Source organism: Mytilus californianus, unplaced genomic scaffold, assembly GCF_021869535.1.
Source record: "Mytilus californianus isolate M0D057914Y unplaced genomic scaffold, xbMytCali1.0.p SCAF_4, whole genome shotgun sequence".
In the NCBI taxonomy this organism is placed as follows: domain Eukaryota; kingdom Metazoa; phylum Mollusca; class Bivalvia; order Mytilida; family Mytilidae; genus Mytilus; species Mytilus californianus.
The window spans coordinates 113,962,320-113,982,461 of record NW_026262690.1 but is presented as its reverse complement, the minus strand read 5'-3'; the positions used below and the strand labels follow the sequence as shown (position 1 = coordinate 113,982,461).

At 32.5% G+C, this 20,142-nt stretch overlaps 1 protein-coding gene across 1 annotated transcript in view; it reads left to right on the top strand.

Moving 5' to 3' along the window:
- Positions 1-20,142, top strand: part of LOC127699113 (uncharacterized) — a 54,728-nt gene that overhangs the window by 24,263 nt on the left and 10,323 nt on the right. Inside the window, exons 7-9 of the mRNA XM_052202853.1 lie at positions 620-807; positions 10,636-10,801; positions 11,721-11,962. Of these exons, the coding sequence (XP_052058813.1) occupies positions 620-807; positions 10,636-10,801; positions 11,721-11,962 (596 nt within the window). The remainder of the gene's footprint in view (positions 1-619; positions 808-10,635; positions 10,802-11,720; positions 11,963-20,142) is intronic.

Below are 20,142 nucleotides of genomic sequence, written 5' to 3'. Positions count from 1 at the left end.
CACTTTCTATTTTAATACCTTTATGATGTATTTAAATGGGCTCCCATGTATTTAGATTTTTGATTATTTATACATGTTACCAAATTGGTCCACATTGAACAAAAACGGTCCAAATTTCAACTTTATTACATTACATCAAACATTGAATTCTACATATTCTTTGATATATTGAAATTAACAAACTATTTAGTTTATGGATATTCCACCATAATAAGTAAATTAAATTTTTTCCAGTTCTTACACCACATTCATCCTGTGTCAGAAACCTATGCTGTGTCAAATATTTAATGACAATCCAAAGTCATACCTGTATCAAGCTTGAATTTTGTGTCCATACTTGCCCCAACTGTTCAGGGTTCGACCTCTGCGGTCGTATCAAGCTGCGCCCCAGCGAAGCATTTTTTTTATTTTGACAGTCTATGAAAAAATTCTGAGGCCAAGACGTAAAACTGTAGCATTCTTTCTAGAATTATCGATCTGAGCCATGGGATAGAGTAAATGATTACCCTCCTGTTACCAATCAAAATTTGGCATTTTGACATGAAGTATAATAAATTAATATTACCGCCCTGGTACTTCAATATAGACACATATTCTATAGTTATTTTTCTTTTTACAGACAAATTAATGAGAAAAAACACCACAGATGAATCTGAAATCATTGTCCAGGCATTATATGTAGATTGTCTGCGTCAAAAAGGCATGGAAGCTGAACATTGTGAACCATCAAAACCTGAAGAGAAATCAGATTTGATGACAGCAGGCAAAGAGTCAAAACTCTTCAGAAATTGCCAGGAACCAGTTAAGGTTAAACATTAATTGATTGACATTGGTATTGACTTTATTATAGGCATTGGTATTAAAGTTAGTATTGACTTTGGTATTGAAGTTAGCATTGACATAGGCATTGAAGTGAGTAATGACATTGGTAATGACATAGGCATTGAAGTGAGTAATGACACTGGTAATGACATAGGCATTGAAGTGAGTAATGACATTGGTAATGACATAGGCATTGAAGTGAGTAATGACATTGGTAATGACATTGGTATTGAAGTGAGTAATGACGTTGGTATTGAAGTGAGTATTGACACATGTACAAGAATTGTGGACACTTTTGAGGGAGATAACTCAAATTAAGAAATAATTCTTTTGAACTGGGTTTCTAATCTCCTTGACTCATCTGGTGTCCAGTTCGCAAGATAAGACAACTCTCGATATGTGTTGCGATGGTCTATATATGATCATATATGTGCTAATTGATTGTAATCAGTAGGAATCCTTTAACATGTTAACTATCAGCAAGGATTTGTATAGTTTTAAATCCTTGCTATCAGCAAGACACTTGGTTTTAAAGAGAAAGAAAAATTATATTTAAATATGCAATTACTTGGGCTGTAGTAGAAAGAATTGACGACTAACTATGTCAAAAAAGTTCATAGTTTAATTTTCATTTGGCATAATTATAAATCTTTCTTTCAAAAGAATCTTCTTTGTCCTTCTTGATTATGTAAAAAAAAATCTGAAAAAAAGGTATTTACTATCTGTTTTATACGCCTCTGAAACCGTAAACGATTGACTTTACAATGGTAATTATGAGGTCATATAAAATAAAGGTAATTTTTCAGTCCTGAGTTGCAAGTAAATGGCACAAAGTCCCACGCCTGACCGTCACATAATTGATAGGACAAAAATTCACAATTAAATAGTAAAACTGTTTACTATCGTTGAAATATATTAGAGAAACTTAAATTATTGAAGTACTTTCTTTTTATCACATAAATTCATTATACAGCTTGGGATATTGTTCGTTAGAATTGATAAATGAAGACTTATCAAATTTTATTCATGCAAAGGATATATTTCTTGGTACCATAAAGCCAGTCAAGTAATAACAAATTTTCGCAGCCTATTTTCTAAATAATCACTGGATCATTATGAATTCTTTTACCGTGAATTAATTTTGTTTACAAAGTTGTATATACTTATAATTATCAATGTTCAAGAAAACACAAACTATTACTATGAAACAAGTTTTTCACATTGTAAATCAGAGACAAACTATCTCTAACCTGACTTTTTTCTGGTACCATCTTCGTGTCCGGGGCTTTTATGTCCTACATTTGAAATGTATCATCTTAATTCAACAAATGGATATATTGGCTTATAAATAAAAAGTTGTGGTATGATGAAAACTTTCCGTCAATTGAAAGAACAAAATACGAGGATGTTATCAACAGTTACTATAGGACACTGTACGTCATTCAACAATGAGTAAACCCAGTTATACATGTTATAAAAAGTTATGTTATAAAATGCCCCGGTATGAAAAAATGAGAAATCATTTAAAAGAGAAAAACAATGGCCTGACTTATGTTCTAACATAGTTAAAAAAAAAGACTAAAATCGCAACTAGTCAAAATAGCGGTGGTTTTTTTTCTAATCTTAAAAAATCCATTTTTCGATTTTGAGATGCTTTTCAGAAGAATTGGGTAAAAAAGACTAAACCTGTGAATTTTAGAAAGTCGATTTGATAAGTTTTGACAATTTTAAGGCTACAATAATGTTTAAGAGGTAAATTAACAGGGAATCTCACGTTTTTTTCTTCTTTTTTGCTAGTGTGAAATACATACAGGTTGGTATAATTCCTATTTTTCGAAATATTTGCCTACTTCGTGTCAATTTTCGCTGTATCTGTATAACCGTTAGATAATGATGTTTATTCTTAACATAAACCCATATTGAAAAGAAAAGATGGGAGTAATATGCAAAAACCAGACACAATACAATTTCATATGAAACTCAGTCATAAATTTCGAAAACATATGCGGTGTGAATCTAAATTTTTCAATAAACTATAGAGCTTCATCTTCACATGTGTATCCGGGATCGTTTTCCGTCTTCCTCAGGCAAGTTTAAAAAGCGATTCATATTGATGAAGATAACAAATGTTTTCATATATATTAACCTGCAAAATCGCTAAATAAGTTCATGAAAAAGCATTATAGGTCTGCTATATACAACTTTTTATACAGCCATTGTATGAGGGTTCTTTGAATTTAGACGGCCCTTTATAGCTTACTGTTCGGTGTGAGCCAAGGCTCCGTGTTGAAGACCGTACTGTGACCTATAATGGTTTACTTTTATAAATTTTGACTTGGATGGAAATTTGTCTCATTGGCACTCATACCACATCTTCTTATATCTATAAACAAAACATGTCTATCCAAAATAATTTTGTAATCACATAACCCGGTAAGCAGAAAGGCAAAATAAATTTTCAAAAATATTTAATATGCACTCATGTGGGACGATCATTTTTATATAGACACCAATAGGAGGCGAATTGGAACTTAGACAAATAACTGTGAAAAAAGGCATAGGATAGCAAATTTACGTACCAAAAATAAGATGTGTGGCATAAACTTAAACAAACCAGAGTTAAGTTCTTTTCTAGAACTTGTCTGTTTTGTATTTTCTTTTATGCACGTTCTGTTAATCTATACTGAGATTCAAAAGGGGTAGGGTTGAGACCTACAAAAGTAAGTTTAACTCGAACACATTTCCATATACATGTACTAGTACCTGTCAAAATTTGGGGACCTCGTAAGTAGTTGTCATATGTTATATCTTATTTGTTTTCGTTATTTGGAGAATGTTTGTGTATTTAAGTTGCCCTGTAAGAGCCTGTCTTTTGGAGAAGGCTATATTTTGCTCTCTAGATGTCTAAGTTATTTATGTGCATGGTTGGGTTGCTATCTCATTTACCAGAAGTTCATGACTTCTGCATTTACTTATACCCCACATCTACCTTCATTCATAGAAAAAGTTTGGTCTGATAGAAATGATTACACTGATATTGAAAGGCAAAGTAATATTATTTTTGAAATATCAGAAAACCTGTTGCACATATCAAATGATATGTCAAAGAGAGTGCCCAACTGTTTTTGGATTTATTATTATAATTTAACTGTTGAATAAGTATTTTTTTTATATCATCGGACATTTGAATGTTCTAGATGCACAATTAACATATTGGATAGAAAATAAAAGGATATGGAGTAAATGAACATGGGACAAAATCGCACATAATACATAGAAAACATAGAAAATTATCAATGAACAGGGCTTTTATTCCTGTTCTACATCTTGACAGTTGATGTAGGGTCTTCAACAATGAATGAATCATTCCAATATTTCAACATTAAAAACTTTAGTTAAATCTCTCGTGCACACTAGACATGCTAGACGGGGCTATATATTATGTTCATGTATAAACATCCCTGAGTACAGAAGTTGACGGAGTTATACGTTAAGTGTACATTAAACTTTTAGTACCGTCAAATGATATTCAAAATCAGCATGAATGTTGGTCTACATCTTTCATTAATTGAATAGCTGGCAGATGATAAAACAGTGGGTGGTTATTGTTTAAATTTACACCTTAATATGGTTAGATAAGAACACAATAAACGATACATGTACATAGCTTTTTCCTTCCAATAAATAAAATATGTATTATACATAATAAGTGTTTACGAGAAAGAAAAACAATTAAATCATTAATGTAACTTTTCCCGAACCCTACAAAACTTAAATAGCAATACACAAATGCTTTGCATTTCAAGTTAATTAATTCATCATCCAACTTTTAGTACAGCATTTCAAATTATCATTGTTTCCTTTGTCAATAGGTGTGTACTGCAAATAAGCTTTTTGTAATTCATTAGCAATTTTCTAATCATACAAAATGTGTTTAAGTTCTATATCTATATATCTAAATTATCCGGATAATGTTTAAAATTTCAACAATTTTTAATCGGGACTAAAATTCAATTTAACATTTTCGTCATCATGAATTTATTTTAAACAATAATTGAAAAATGATTAATATTATTATTAATTTTTTTTTAAAGTTTCGACGCTATCTTATATCAAACATTTTCCGTCTTTCCCAATATGGTACGTATAGATATCGGTTTCAGTTCTTTACAATATACGTATGTACATGAACTGACGTTTGATAACGAAATAATCACCATATTCAAACTTCCAGGGACACCATCAAATGCAAACTTAAAATATTTTTTTTTGCACCTTCAGAAAGATGAATTATACAAAAATAACATGGGACATGGCGAAATAATGTCACTGCAATAATGAATTTTATAGGAATTTTTTACTACCACTCGTCATCATTGAATTTGGTTAAGTTATGTGGGAAAAACGTATCTTTTCATGGGAAATTTTCAAATCATTAGGGACACCACTTTTAAATAACATAAAATAATTTTTTTTACATCAAAATAAAGATAAATCTAATAACTTTTTCACCTGCCATGGCAATAGTTTATGATTGTAGAAATAAAATGTTGACAAATCATTTTAAAGCAACTGTCATGTTTTTTCCATATACAACAATGTTAAATTTTATCAGTCCAGAAGTGCTCCCTTGTTATTCACTGATAACGTTACCCCCGCTGAGCTGTCCCTGATTCTTGTGTATGATTGGCATTGAAGTGAGTATTGACATTGGTATTGAAGTGAGTATTGACATTGGTATTGAAGTGAGGAATGACATTGGTATTGAAGTGAGGAATGACATTGGTATTGAAGTGAGGAATGACTAATGACATTGGTATTGAAGTGAGGAATGACATTGGTATTGAAGTGAGGAATGACATTGGTATTGAAGTGAGTAATGACATTGGTATTGAAGTGAGTATTGACATTGGTATTGAAGTGAGGAATGACATTGGTATTGAAGTGAGGAATGACATTGGTATTGAAGTGAGGAATGACTAATGACATTGGTATTGAAGTGAGGAATGACATTGGTATTGAAGTGAGGAATGACATTGGTATTGAAGTGAGGAATGACATTGGTATTGAAGTGAGGAATGACTAATGACATTGGTATTGAAGTGAGGAATGACTAATGACATTGGTATTGAAGTGAGGAATGACTAATGACATTGGTATTGAAGTGAGGAATGACATTGGTATTGAAGTGAGGAATGACATTGGCATTGAAGTGAGTATTGACATTGGTATTGAAGTGAGTATTGACATTGGTATTGAAGTGAGGAATGACATTGGTATTGAAGTGAGGAATGACATTGGTATTGAAGTGAGGAATGACATTGGTATTGAAGTGAGGAATGACTAATGACATTGGTATTGAAGTGAGGAATGACATTGGTATTGAAGTGAGGAATGACATTGGTATTGAAGTGAGGAATGACATTGGTATTGAAGTGAGGAATGACTAATGACATTGGTATTGAAGTGAGGAATGACATTGGTATTGAAGTGAGGAATGACATTGGTATTGAAGTGAGGAATGACATTGGTATTGAAGTGAGGAATGACTAATGACATTGGTATTGAAGTGAGTATTGACATTGGTATTGAAGTGAGGAATGACATTGGTATTGAAGTGAGGAATGACATTGGTATTGAAGTGAGGAATGACTAATGACATTGGTATTGAAGTGAGGAATGACATTGGTATTGAAGTGAGGAATGACATTGGTATTGAAGTGAGGAATGACATTGGTATTGAAGTGAGGAATGACTAATGACATTTGAAGTGAGGAATGACATTGGTATTGAAGTGAGGAATGACATTGGTATTGAAGTGAGGAATGACTAATGACATTGGTATTGAAGTGAGGAATGACATTGGTATTGAAGTGAGGAATGACATTGGTATTGAAGTGAGGAATGACTAATGACATTGGTATTGAAGTGAGGAATGACATTGGTATTGAAGTGAGGAATGACATTGGTATTGAAGTGAGTAATGACATTGGTATTGAAGTGAGTAAGTATTGAAGTGAGTAATGACATTGGTGTGAGTAATGACATTGGAATTGAAGTGAGTAAGTATTGAAGTGAGTAATGACATTGGTATTTAAGTGAGTATTGACGTTGGTATTGAATTGAACATTTACATTCATTGAGATTGAAGTGAGTAATGACATTGGTATTGAAGTGAGTAATGACCTTGGTATTTAATTGAGCATTTACATTCATTGAGATTGAAGTGAGGAATGACATTGGTATTGAAGTGAGTAATGACATTGGTATTGAAGTGAGTAATGACATTGGTATTGAAGTGAGTATTGACATTGGTATTGAAGTGAGGAATGACATTGGTATTGAAGTGAGGAATGACATTGGTATTGAAGTGAGGAATGACATTGGTATTGAAGTGAGGAATGACATTGGTATTGAAGTGAGGAATGACATTGGTATTGAAGTGAGTAATGACATTGGTATTGAAGTGAGGAATGACATTGGTATTGAAGTGAGGAATGACATTGGTATTGAAGTGAGTAATGACATTGGTATTGAAGTGAGGAATGACATTGGTATTGAAGTGAGGAATGACATTGGTATTGAAGTGAGGAATGACATTGGTATTGAAGTGAGGAATGACTAATGACATTGGTATTGAAGTGAGGAATGACATTGGTATTGAAGTGAGGAATGACATTGGTATTGAAGTGAGGAATGACTAATGACATTGGTATTGAAGTGAGGAATGACATTGGTATTGAAGTGAGGAATGACATTGGTATTGAAGTGAGGAATGACATTGGTATTGAAGTGAGGAATGACATTGGTATTGAAGTGAGGAATGACATTGGTATTGAAGTGAGTAATGACATTGGTATTGAAGTGAGTAATGACATTGGTATTGAAGTGAGTAATGACATTGGTATTGAAGTGAGTAATGACATTGGTATTGAAGTGAGTATTGACATTGGTATTGAAGTGAGTAATGACATTGGTATTGAAGTGAGTAATGACATTGGTATTGAAGTGAGTATTGACATTGGTATTGAAGTGAGTAATGACATTGGTATTGAAGTGAGTAAGTATTGAAGTGAGTAATGACATTGGAATTGAAGTGAGTAAGTATTGAAGTGAGTAATGACATTGGTATTGAAGTGAGTATTGACATTGGTATTGAAGTGAGTAATGACATTGGTATTGAAGTGAGTAAGTATTGAAGTGAGTAATGACATTGGTGTGAGTAATGACGTTGGTATTGAAGTGAGTATTGACATTGGTATTGAAGTGAGTAATGACATTGGTATTGAAGTGAGTAAGTATTGAAGTGAGTAATGACATTGTTGTGAGTAATGACATTGGTATTGAAGTGAGTATTGCCATTGGTATTGAACTGAGAAGTGACATTGGTATTGAAGTGAGTAAGTATTGAAGTGAGTAATGACATTGGTGTGAGTAATGACATTGGAATTGAAGTGAGTAAGTATTGAAGTAAGTAACGACATTGATATTGAAGTGAGTATTGACATTGGTATTGAAGTGAGTAATGACATTGGTATTGAAGTGAGTATTGACATTGGTATTGCAGTGAGTAATGACATTGGTATTGAAGTGAGTAAGTATTGAAGTGAGTAATGACATTGTTGTGAGTAATGACATTGGTATTGAAGTGAGTATTGACATTGGTATTGAACTGAGAAGTGACATTGGTATTGAAGTGAGTAAGTATTGAAGTGAGTAATGACATTGGTGTGAGTAATGACATTGGAATTGAAGTGAGTAATGACATTGGTATTTAAGTGAGTATTGACGTTGGTATTGAATTGAACATTTACATTCATTGAGATTGAAGTGAGTAATGACATTGGTATTGAAGTGAGTAATGACCTTGGTATTTAATTGAGCATTTACATTCATTGAGATTGAAGTGAGGAATGACATTGGTATTGAAGTGAGTAATGACATTGGTATTGAAGTGAGTAATGACATTGGTATTGAAATGAGTAATGACATTGGTATTGAAGTGAGTATTGACATTGATATTGAAGTGAGTAATGACATTGGTATTTAAGTGAGTAATGATATTGGTATTAAAGTGAGTAATGACGTTGATATTGAAGTGAGTATTGACATTGGTATTGAAGTGAGTATTGACATTGGTATTGCTGTGAGTAATGACATTGGTATTTAAGTGAGTAATGACATTGGTATTAAAGTGAGTAATGACGTTGATATTGAAGTGAGTAATGACATTGGTATTTAAGTGAGTAATGACATTGGTATTGAAGTGAGTATGGACATTGGTATTTAAGTGAGTATCAATATTGGTATTAGATTTAGCATTTACGTTGGTATAGAAGTTAGTTTTGACATTAAACATGCATTTGCTGTCAAATTTGGATTGACATTGATATTGAAGGGAGCATTTACATTGGTATTAGAATTAATATTGACACTGGTATTAGAGATAGTATTGACATTGGTATTGAAGTTTGTAGTGAGGTTACTACTGGAGCTAGTATGGATATTGATATTGAAGTGAGTATTGGCATTGGTATTGAAGTGAGGAATGGCATTGGTATTGAAGTGAGTTATGACATTGGTATTGAAGTGAGCATTTACATTGATATTGAAGTGAGTAATGACATTGGTATTGAAGTGAGTATTGACATTGGTATTAAAGTGAGTAATGACATTGGTATCTAAGTGAGTAATGACATTGGTATTGAAGTGAGTATGGACATTGGTATTTAAGTGAGTATTAATATTGGTATTAGATTTAGCATTTACATTGGTATAGAAGTTAGTTTTGACATTAAACATGCATTCGCTGTCAAATTCATGTTCACCGATTTTACTTAAATTTTCATATTTGATTTATAACATACTAAAAGTATATTCAAATTATAAAAAGTCTAGAATAACAATTTACAAGGCATGGGCTCAATAATATGTATCATTGTTTTGTGAGTAATTTAGTCTAAACACTATCTAATTAACTATCTAGTTGACCTCTGAAAACTGCCAACGGTCATATAAGCAATATAAACATAAATATAGATATAAATAGATAGCAAACTTGTGCAATTGGTTTTTTCTAGGTCTGTTTTATTTCATATTATAGGTTGAGAATATATGTTAATCATTGTTTTTACCTGTATAAGATTGAGTTTTTGTGGATCGAATCAGTCAATCAAATGATTTACCTTTGTTTCACTTTCAATGTTGACATTCTTTTGCTTTTAATAACTGAAAGCATAATTCATGCGTAATCCATCTCTAGCTAAGGGGTTAAATTGAAGGTCACATGAATATGGATTCAGTGAGGTCGAATTATTTACTTGCAAGTGAATAATTCATCATCAATGTTTCTGAGCTTATTTTGACAAACTTAACCATACTGGATGCTAAAAGCGAAATACTATTTCACTAATTCACTTTCATTAATGATTAAACCAAAAATAATCATATTTTAAATTTTTAATATATCTCGTAGCTTTAGTTTGCAACAAATCTAATTTGCATAAATATGTTTCCCACAAGCTTTATTTGCATGGTAAAATGCTAGTTTGCTGCAAACGTTTGCCACAAGACTTTTTCTGTAAGGGTTTCTGTAGGAAAAGGCTTTCATTCCTTTAAGTTATTCAGTACTTATGTATAATGGAAGGTGATGTCATTTAGTTTAGTTGTATAAGCAGGAAATATTAATACACTTCGTGCATTGTCTTAGGTTTTAATTATTTGACTGTTAAATTTGGATCTCATAACAATTTAATGATAAATTAGAATCTCATAATTATTTGACTGTAAAATTTTAATATCATATATTTTCAGTTACAATATGATGAAAATGGAGATCAGGAAAATGTAGATAATGAAAATGATGTTGAATCAACCATGTTTAATGAAGATGAAGAATTTCCAAACAGTTCTGATTTTGTACATCATTTAGAAGGTTCTACTAACTGTTCATGTACTGGAGAAGAATCTTTATGTGCTTGTAAGTAAAAGTCACTGAACTGGAGGTTTGAAATTCTAGGTCTTTGGCTCTAGTTAAAAATTGCAAATCTCTATTTAAAGAGCAGAATTAAATTCTTAAATGTATGAAACTCAACAGATATAAACTAGTAAACTTTCAGTCAAAAATTTGGCCTTTTCTAATTGTCAATTTTCATGATGAAGTTTCAGAAGTAAGAAGTTCTTATCATGTTTATTGGGCAATTACAACTTATTGTGCGTTTAAAACAAAGAAGTGTGTACATGTATTTACTGAATTACTGATATCAAAGGGAGATAATTTTACTAGGAAACATCTATACTACTAAAATAAGGAGTTCCAATTTGTTAGAAGGCAATTATTATGACTATAAAATATAAAAAGAATGAAATCAAAGAATTCAACTTTATATTATTGTTATAGGACAATAGTGATGTCAGATTAAAAATTACACCATTCCAGGCCTTTTTGTTTTCCACATAATTAATATTACCAATACCGATAATTAACAAATTCCTGGTTGAATCCAATATACTGATACCAATAGTGTTAGTATATGTCACATGTAGTTTCCAGTTGTAGTAAGAAAACCTGGATGAGTTCAAACAAAGATTTTAAAAACAGATAAGTTGATAAGTACATCTAAACAAGTGACAACTCTAGGACAGATCCATCCATTGGATCACCAGTGAAGGTGACAGTTTTATACATGTACATCTATATGTGCACTTGCATATGGTCAATTTCTATATATCTGACACAGTTTAATTATACATATTGGCATAATCATCAGCAATAAGATTATCTGATTTCTTGATTACTTACTCTGTTTCAAAGACTTTTAGTTAAAGCACAAGTATTACTTTTGGTTAATCCAAGATTATAATTTTGATAATGTTTTTTTAACTTTATTTAATTTAAGATGACGAAATAATCACAATAGTTGAACATGATGCTGGTGTCAGTGCTGTAGACTTTTTGATGGAAAAAGAGGTGGTGGCTGTTCATGTTGAACTGTCAGACTATCATGCCTTAAGGAGAATTACTTGCATAACTGAAGATAGATCTTATATATTTGATTTTGAAACAAATCCATACTTAATAATGGCTGGCAGAGTGGCACAGTTTTTCAGTTGGACCCTGGAACCAAAGGGACCAATCAAAGTGAGGATTTATAATATCATTTTCATACCTGTCACTATTTGCAGGAGATTCCCCCCATGAAAGTTCGCCATTTTTCGCATTTTGCGAAAAAATAAAAATTGTGGCGATTAAAATTCATCATTGGCGAAAGAAATATATAGAACGATTTGATTTCATCCATCTGGTTTATCTTATTTTTTCGGGTTTCTCGGACGTTACCTGAACAGACAATACTTGGAATTCACCCTGAACTCGTTACGATTTTGACAGAAAATCAATAATCAGCTGATTGCATTTTATAGCTGTAGGCAACAATGGACACAATTCAATTAAGGTGTTGATTGTATTGTTTGATGAAATGATATGTGATTAATTGGCGTCCGTCACATGTCACATAAAGGATTTTTTAACAACTTTGTGACGCACGTGTTTGAAGCATAGTTTCATGTCTCCTCTTCTTCTTTTAACGATGGGCCGGAAAGGAAAATTGTTATGACGAAAAATGGTCCAGTGCAGGAAAACCTCAGACTGAAAACATTATCCTTTAACTTTGATATAGATAATTGATTTGTAGACGGTACTTTAAAATCATTTTGGAGATGCACGTGTTTCAATAGATATAAGAAGATGTGGTATGAGTGCCATTGATACAACTCTCCATCCAAGTCAAAATTTATAAAAGTAAACCAATATACTGTGGATTCATTTATTTTCGTGTGCACCAATTTTCGTGGATTGAGGAAAACTTGCATTTTCGTGGATATTTAATTTCGTGGTTTTGGCAAAGTCTGCATACATTCCTTTAGAAAATTTGTAATTCGTTGAACATTTAAATTTGTGGTTCCCATGTACCCACGAAATCAACGAAAATTGGTATCCAACGAATATTAATGAATCCACAGTAGGTCAAAGTACGGTCTTCAACACGGAGCCTTGGCTCACACCGAACAGCAAGCTATAAAGGGCCCCAAAAATTACTGGTGTAAAACCATTTAAACGGGAAAACTAACAGTCTAATCTATATAAAAATGAGAAACAAAAAACACTTATGAACCACATCAACAAACGACAACTACTGAACATCAGATTCTATAAGCATAGTTTTACATCTCGACATTTTCATTTACAATGGTCCGGATTAATGACGAAATATATTCAAAAGTAAAAAAAATATCTGCATTTAGTCTTTATCCTTAAACTAAAAGAGAAATGTATATCTGATCAACTTATTGAAGATGAATCTCGTGTTCCCAGAAGTCAAATTGGTGATTTCATGATCTATATTGCAATTTTACAGTATCTTTTAAAAGTAAATGTCGTAAATGTTTAGTGTTTATTCATTACAATGTAGACTAAAAGATAAGATTAAGAGAATAATTATGGACAACAATGGGGCAAACTCATTTTCTTTTTGTTAAAAAGAAGGAAAATTTTAAACGAAAAATATATTCATGTTGCTTGGCATAAAAAAATTGAAAGTGGCGAAAAATATATAGTTTTGGCGAGCATGCACAATATAGATTGCATACGTCTGACATGCTTTTCTGTATTTACCTGAAATAAAACAAAGCCTTAATAATTTATAAGATGTATTAATGAATTGGGGGAAAATAATTTCCCTGAAATTAAGTAGGCCAAATTGAACGAAAAACATAAAACTAAAACAAACAAAACACATATTGTTATGAGTAGCCCCTTTTAACTAAACATATAAAAATTGATTGACATTAAAATCATGACTATTTAATTTTTCAAGGTGCAGCTGGGGAAACGGTGGGTGGGCTGAATTAATTTTCCACAAGTAAAAATATGACTGCTAACAGTGCAATGCTCAAACGACAACTGACCATCCTATCAAAATTATATACAGATGTTCTCTGATTACACCCATGCTGTCATCATGCTGTTTCCTATCTATGATCTAACACTTATCCCTTAATCTCTTAATTAAAACAAAACTGCCAAGCTGCCAAGCTGACCTTATCATTAACAAAATAAAACCAGGGAAAGTACATACCCTAGGAATTTATCAAAATATGTATAAACTCTAATTTAATTTTTAAAATTTCCATTTACCTTCATCAGGAACGCTGGAGGCTAAAACATTTTAAAGCCAAAGATGTATAAGTACTGAAACACACGAAGATATATGTCCAAAATGGACCTATACGCGTTATTAAACATGACATAAAGGACCATCGGACGACTCCCAAGTCAAATTGAACTGCTATTATTAGCTGTTTTTTAGCTGTTATTTACCAGTTCTTCATATTTTTAGCAGTCTTTCAGCTGTTCTTAGCAGTCCATCTAATAGCAGTTTGAAAAATTTCCTTGTTTCACCATTTCTTAGCATTCATCTTAGCAGTTTGGATACCTTTTAAAACTGCTGTCAATTTGTCAAATGAACAGCAGTTATGACAGCAGTTCGATAGCAGTTTGATAGCAGTTTTTAATCTTTGTTATATAAATGCTTGGATCTGGTTGTGTTTTCAGCTTGAAAGTAAACCTTTATTTGAAGATTATTTGATCATTTTCAAATGTGCATTTTGGCTCCAAGATGTGTGTAAATTAGGGATGTCAACTCGGTGAAGATTTACTAATCGATTACTCGTTGGATTTACCGAGCGATACTCGAGTATTCGCTCGGTAAAATATTTACAAAATGGAAACACAAAATTATACCCATTGTATGTCTTGTGGGTCGTCGTCTTGGGATCGTGAAACCCTCAACATTATTACCTAGGACTAGATAATAGTCCAAGGAATTTTATACCATAATTAATAGCTCATTTGTATTTACTACATACATGTACTAATTATGTAAACTGGTAATAATCTAATCTAGAATATACTTACAATGCAAGATGTTATTTGAAAATAAAAATATGAATATATTAATAAAACTTTGTAAAAAACAAAAACAAATCATATTAAAGAGTTGAAAAGGGGGAGGGAATATTATAAAAACCTAGGCCGCAAATAGCTAATTGTTTAATATTGACCAAACAATCCATTTAATGAAGTATATGTTACTTAAGTTTGTTTCAGAAAGTCGAAACATAATATATTACATGTATTAAAAATTTTGTTGTTAAAATCCAAAAGAGAAGGAGGAGATAACAAAAATATATATATATAAAGTATAGAGAGAAAAATTAGTAGTACATTTGGTAATTAAATAATAATTAAAAAGAAATATCTTTTAATCTGAAAATCACTTAGTCAAGGTAAATTAATAGTCTCTAGTAACCACTCTTATTGAATTAGTTGCTTTCTATAAGCACTGATATTTAAAGTGCTTTCTTTACTGTTCCTATTATTCGGCCACTGACATAATTAATTAAAGAACCTTTGTGAGCACGCTCACATACCCCACGTCCCCACATTGTCACTGGACAAACAAAATCTCACCAGATTCCTAAGTTTCAAAGATTCATAACTCTACAAAAGTCAACTGATAAAAATTTTCTTGTGGATATGCACATTTACATATTATGTCCTCATAAACTTCCCGGTACAAACTTTCATGAAATTCTGTTGTGTGGTTTCAGAGAAGTTGCGAACTGTTGCAGTAGTATATTTAGGCCAAAATTCTAAGTTCAAAGGGGCATAACTCCTAGAAAAAAAATTCAATAGTAATTTCCTGTCGATATGCACATCTACATAGTATGTCCTTATTATATACAAAGTTTCATGAAATTCTGTTGTGTGTTTTCAGAGAAGTTGCGATTACTAACTGACAGACGGATGGACAGACAGACAGACGGACGGACGGACGGAAGGGTGAAAAAGATTATACCCTCCGCAACTTCGCTGGGTGGGGTATAATAAGGGGTCTAAGGCCAGGTACAGTGCTCCCAAAGCATGTTTACATCCCGTAACAAGTCTGTTATTGGATTAAAATCGAATCATTTGATTGCAGTTACTGCTCAAATTACAAATTTAAGCTAGTACAACTTTTTGAAATTTCAACAAGACGTTCAGTAAAATATTTGAAATTTATTTCTGCATTCATAACTTGTACAATTTATATTTATGTACCTTTGTATTCCAACTTTTGACAGATCTGATAGCATTTCATAGCAGTTATTAGCAGTTTAGAAAACCATATTACGATGTACAACTTAGCAGTTTGTATGAATATTCATTATTGACAGCTGTTATTATAGCAGTTCTCATGAATATTCAGAGAAGATAGCAGTTTTTGGGTATCTCATTTAAATTTTTCGTCAAAAATAACTGCTGAATAACTGTGCAGGCTAAATAAACTGCTATAAATACTATAAGTAATACATTTTTTGTAGGTCAAATATTGGCACTCATACCACATCTTCTTATATCTATTGGTGTATAGATTTATTACTTTAATATGAACATTTATGTCTGGCAGGTATCATCTGTCCTTGACCTCATTTTAATGGTTCTTTGGTTAATGTTGAGATTCCTTAGTTTGATCCTTTTCTCATATACTACAAGCAATAGGTCAACTGTTTTTATACGACCGCAAAAATTTTTTTGGGTTCGTATTATAATGCTTTGTTGTCGTCCGAAGACACATTTGGTTTCCAGACAATAACTTTAGTTTAAGTGTATGGATCTCTATGAAATTTTTTAAAAAGGTTCAATACCACAAAAGGAAGGTTGGGATTGATTTTGGGGAGGATGGTCCTAACCGTTTAGGAATTAGGGGCCCAAAAGGGGCCCAAAACAAGCATTTTTCTAGTTTCAGGATAATAACTTGTGTATAAGTATTTCGATTGCTCTGAAATTGTACCACAATGTTTAATACCACAAGTAGAAGGTTGGGATTCATCTTGGGGGTTATGGTGCCAACAGTTTAGGAATAAAGGGCCAAAAAGGGGCCAAAAACAAGCATTTTTGTAATTTCCGGACAATAACTTGTGTGCAAGTGTATGGATCTCTCTGACATTGTACCACAAGGTTCCATATCACAAAGGGAAGGCTAGGATTGAGTTTGGGGGTACTTGCCCCAAACTTGCAGGAATTAGGGGCAAAAAAAGGGCCAAAAACAAGCATTTTTCTAGTTTCCAGACAATAACTTTTGTTTAAGTGTATGGATCTCTTTTAAATTGTACTTCAAAGTTCCATACTAGAAAGGAAAGCCTGGGATTGAGTTGGGGGTAATTGCCCCAAGGGGGATTCAAAAAGTTTGGGGGGGAGGGGGCGGATTTTTTTTCCAATTTTTTTAAGGGGTTCATATTTTTTTTCAAAATTTTTCAAATATCAAATTTTTGAAATGTTTCAAGAAGAAATCTTCAATTGCACAGTTTTGCGCAATAGATTTGTAAGATCTTTGACCACATTTATTTTGTGTCAGAAACCTATATTATGTCAAAAATTTAATCACAATCAAAATTCAGACAGTTTCAAGCTTGAATATTGTGTCCAAATTTGCCCCAACTGTTCAGGGTTAGACCTCTGCGGTCGTATCAGGCTGCGCTCAGCGAAGCATTTTATTGGTGTATGGAATGATTATAAATTTCTGTCTGACAGCGTTCATTTGACCGTAACCTTATTTTTCATGGTTCATTGGTCAATGTTTAGTTTTCATAGTTAAGTCTGTTTCATAGATACTTTAAGAAATAATGTCAACTATATTTGGTGCATGGAATGATTGTAAGGTGTACATGTCTGTCTGGCATGTATTACCAAACCTTGACACCATTTTTATGGTTTTGGTCAATTTTAAAGGGGCATTAGCTACGAGATGTCAAAAAATAAAAAAAAAATTTTTTTTGTTCAATCATTAACGAAAGTGAAATAGTGAAATAATAATTCGCTATTACAGTGGATTCATTATTATTCCTTGGATACTAATTTTCTTGGATTTCGTTGGTACAGGGAACCCACAAATTTAAATGTTCAACTAATTGCGAATTCGCTGTATGATTATATGCAGTCTTTTGGAAAACCACGAAATTCAAAGTATCCACGAAAATGCAAGTCAACTTCAATCCACAAAAATTGGTTCCCATGAAAATAAATGAATTCACAGTAGCATCCAATTTGGTTCAATTTTGTCAAAATAATATAAGAAACATTGCTGATTAATTATTCACTTGCAAGTTGACCCCATTGAAATCATATTCATGTGACCTTCAATTTAACCCCATAGCTGGAGATGAATTACGCATGTACGTCCCAAAATTGGTTTCCGTTCTCTAACTTTAGTTTGCCTCAACCAAATGTTATGAAACTTTTCCACAATGCTTATTACCAAAAAAACAGATCGAGTTTGAATTTTGGTGGCATCACTTTTATCGTTCGAGAGTTATGCCCCTTTACAAATGGAAAAATTGCTGAATTTTTCGTTTCCGTTCTCTAACTTTAGTTTGCCTCAACCGAATGTTATGAAACTTATCCACAATGTTTATTACCACAAAACACAGATCAAGTTTGAATTTTGGTGGTGTAACTTTTACCGTTCTAGAGTTATGCTCCTTTACAAATGGAAAAATTGCTGAAATATTTGTTTCTGTTCTCTAACTTTAGTTTGCCTCAACCAAATGTTATGAAACTTATGCACAATACTAATTACCACAAAACACAGATCAAGTTCTAATTTGGGTAGTGTTGACACTTTTACAGTTCTTGAGTATGGCCCTTTATAACATTATATGCAAGCAGGGGCATCATCTGTGTCCCATGGACACATTCCCCATTTATTGAACTAAAAGAATGATGCAGTTAAATATTAATGCTTGTATTTCTCTGACATGTAGAATCAAACAATAGAAGAAGAAAAACAAATCTGATGCCTTTTGCTCACAAAAATTGGTAAAAAAATAGTCCTCCATATTGTCTTTATTGTAGATCTTGTCTTGCTGGTCATTTTTTGTATATTTAAGTTTCTATCAATCTATTATAATTTTGAAGATAAGACAAGATCTGCAATGAAGACAATATGGAGAAAATCGTTTGATGACTCCTTATTTGAGTTATTGCCCTTTAATGATGATTTTTACCAATTTTTTTTGTGTTTTGCCTTAAATGTTTATAATTATAATAGATAAATAGACACTTTAAATCAAAAAAGATCAACAAGGTAGGTTTTACTAAAAAATCAGAATTTTGCCGATATAGTTAAGTAGACTGACTCTTTATAGGAGTGATTGCCCGTTAAAGAAGGATTTGTTTTACCCTCTTTTGTGTTTTGAGCAAAAACTAAAGAAGATAGAGGGACACTAAACAGACTGAAGGATCGGCAGCACAAGATCAACAAAACAGAGATTTTTGTCATGAATTCTATTCTATGTTTGAGAGTGTTGAATATGCACATAGACCAATGTGAGCGACACAGGCTCTTTAGTTTACTTCCTTACTGTTGAATTTGTTAATGATTGAAATTGACTTGACTTAAACACGGACAGCAATGAGAGCCAATAACTGAACTGTGATGTAAACAGTTATTTGAGCGTAACCATTTGCTTGCAACAGAAGCAGGATACCAGGTGACATTAAACTTATACCATACGTTTATTGCTTTATGTTATAGGTACATCTGTTTTTATACGACCGCAAAAAATTTTTTGTGGTCGTATATTGGTATGACGTTGGCTTCGTCGTCGTCCGGCGTCGTTGTCGTCGTCCGAAGACACATTAGTTTTCGCACTCTAAGTTTAGTTTAAGTGAATGGATCTCAATGAAATTTTACCATAAGGTTCAATACCACAAAAGGAAGGTGGGGATTGATTTTGGGGGTTATGGTACCAACAGTTAAGGAATTAGGGGCCAAAAGGGGCCAAAAATAAGCATTTTGGTAACTTCCAGACATAACTTGTGTGTAAGTGTATGGATCTCTCTGACATTGTACCACAAGGTTCCATATCACAAAGGGAATGCTGGGATTGATTTTGGGGGTAATTGCCTCCAAATTTTAGGAATTAGGGGCCAAAAAGTGGCAAAAAACAAGCATTTTTCTAGTTTCATGACAATAACTTGTGTGTAAGTCTATGGATCTCTCTGACATTGTATCACAAGGTTCCATATCACAAAGGGAATGCTGGGATTGATTTTGGGGGTAATTGCCTCCAAATTTTAGGAATTAGGGGCCAAAAAAGGGGCAAAAAACAAGCATTTTTCTAGTTTCATGACAATAACTTGTGTGTAAGTGTATGGATCTTTCTGAAATTGTACTACAAGGTTCCATATCACAAAGGGAAAGCCGGAATTGAGTTTGG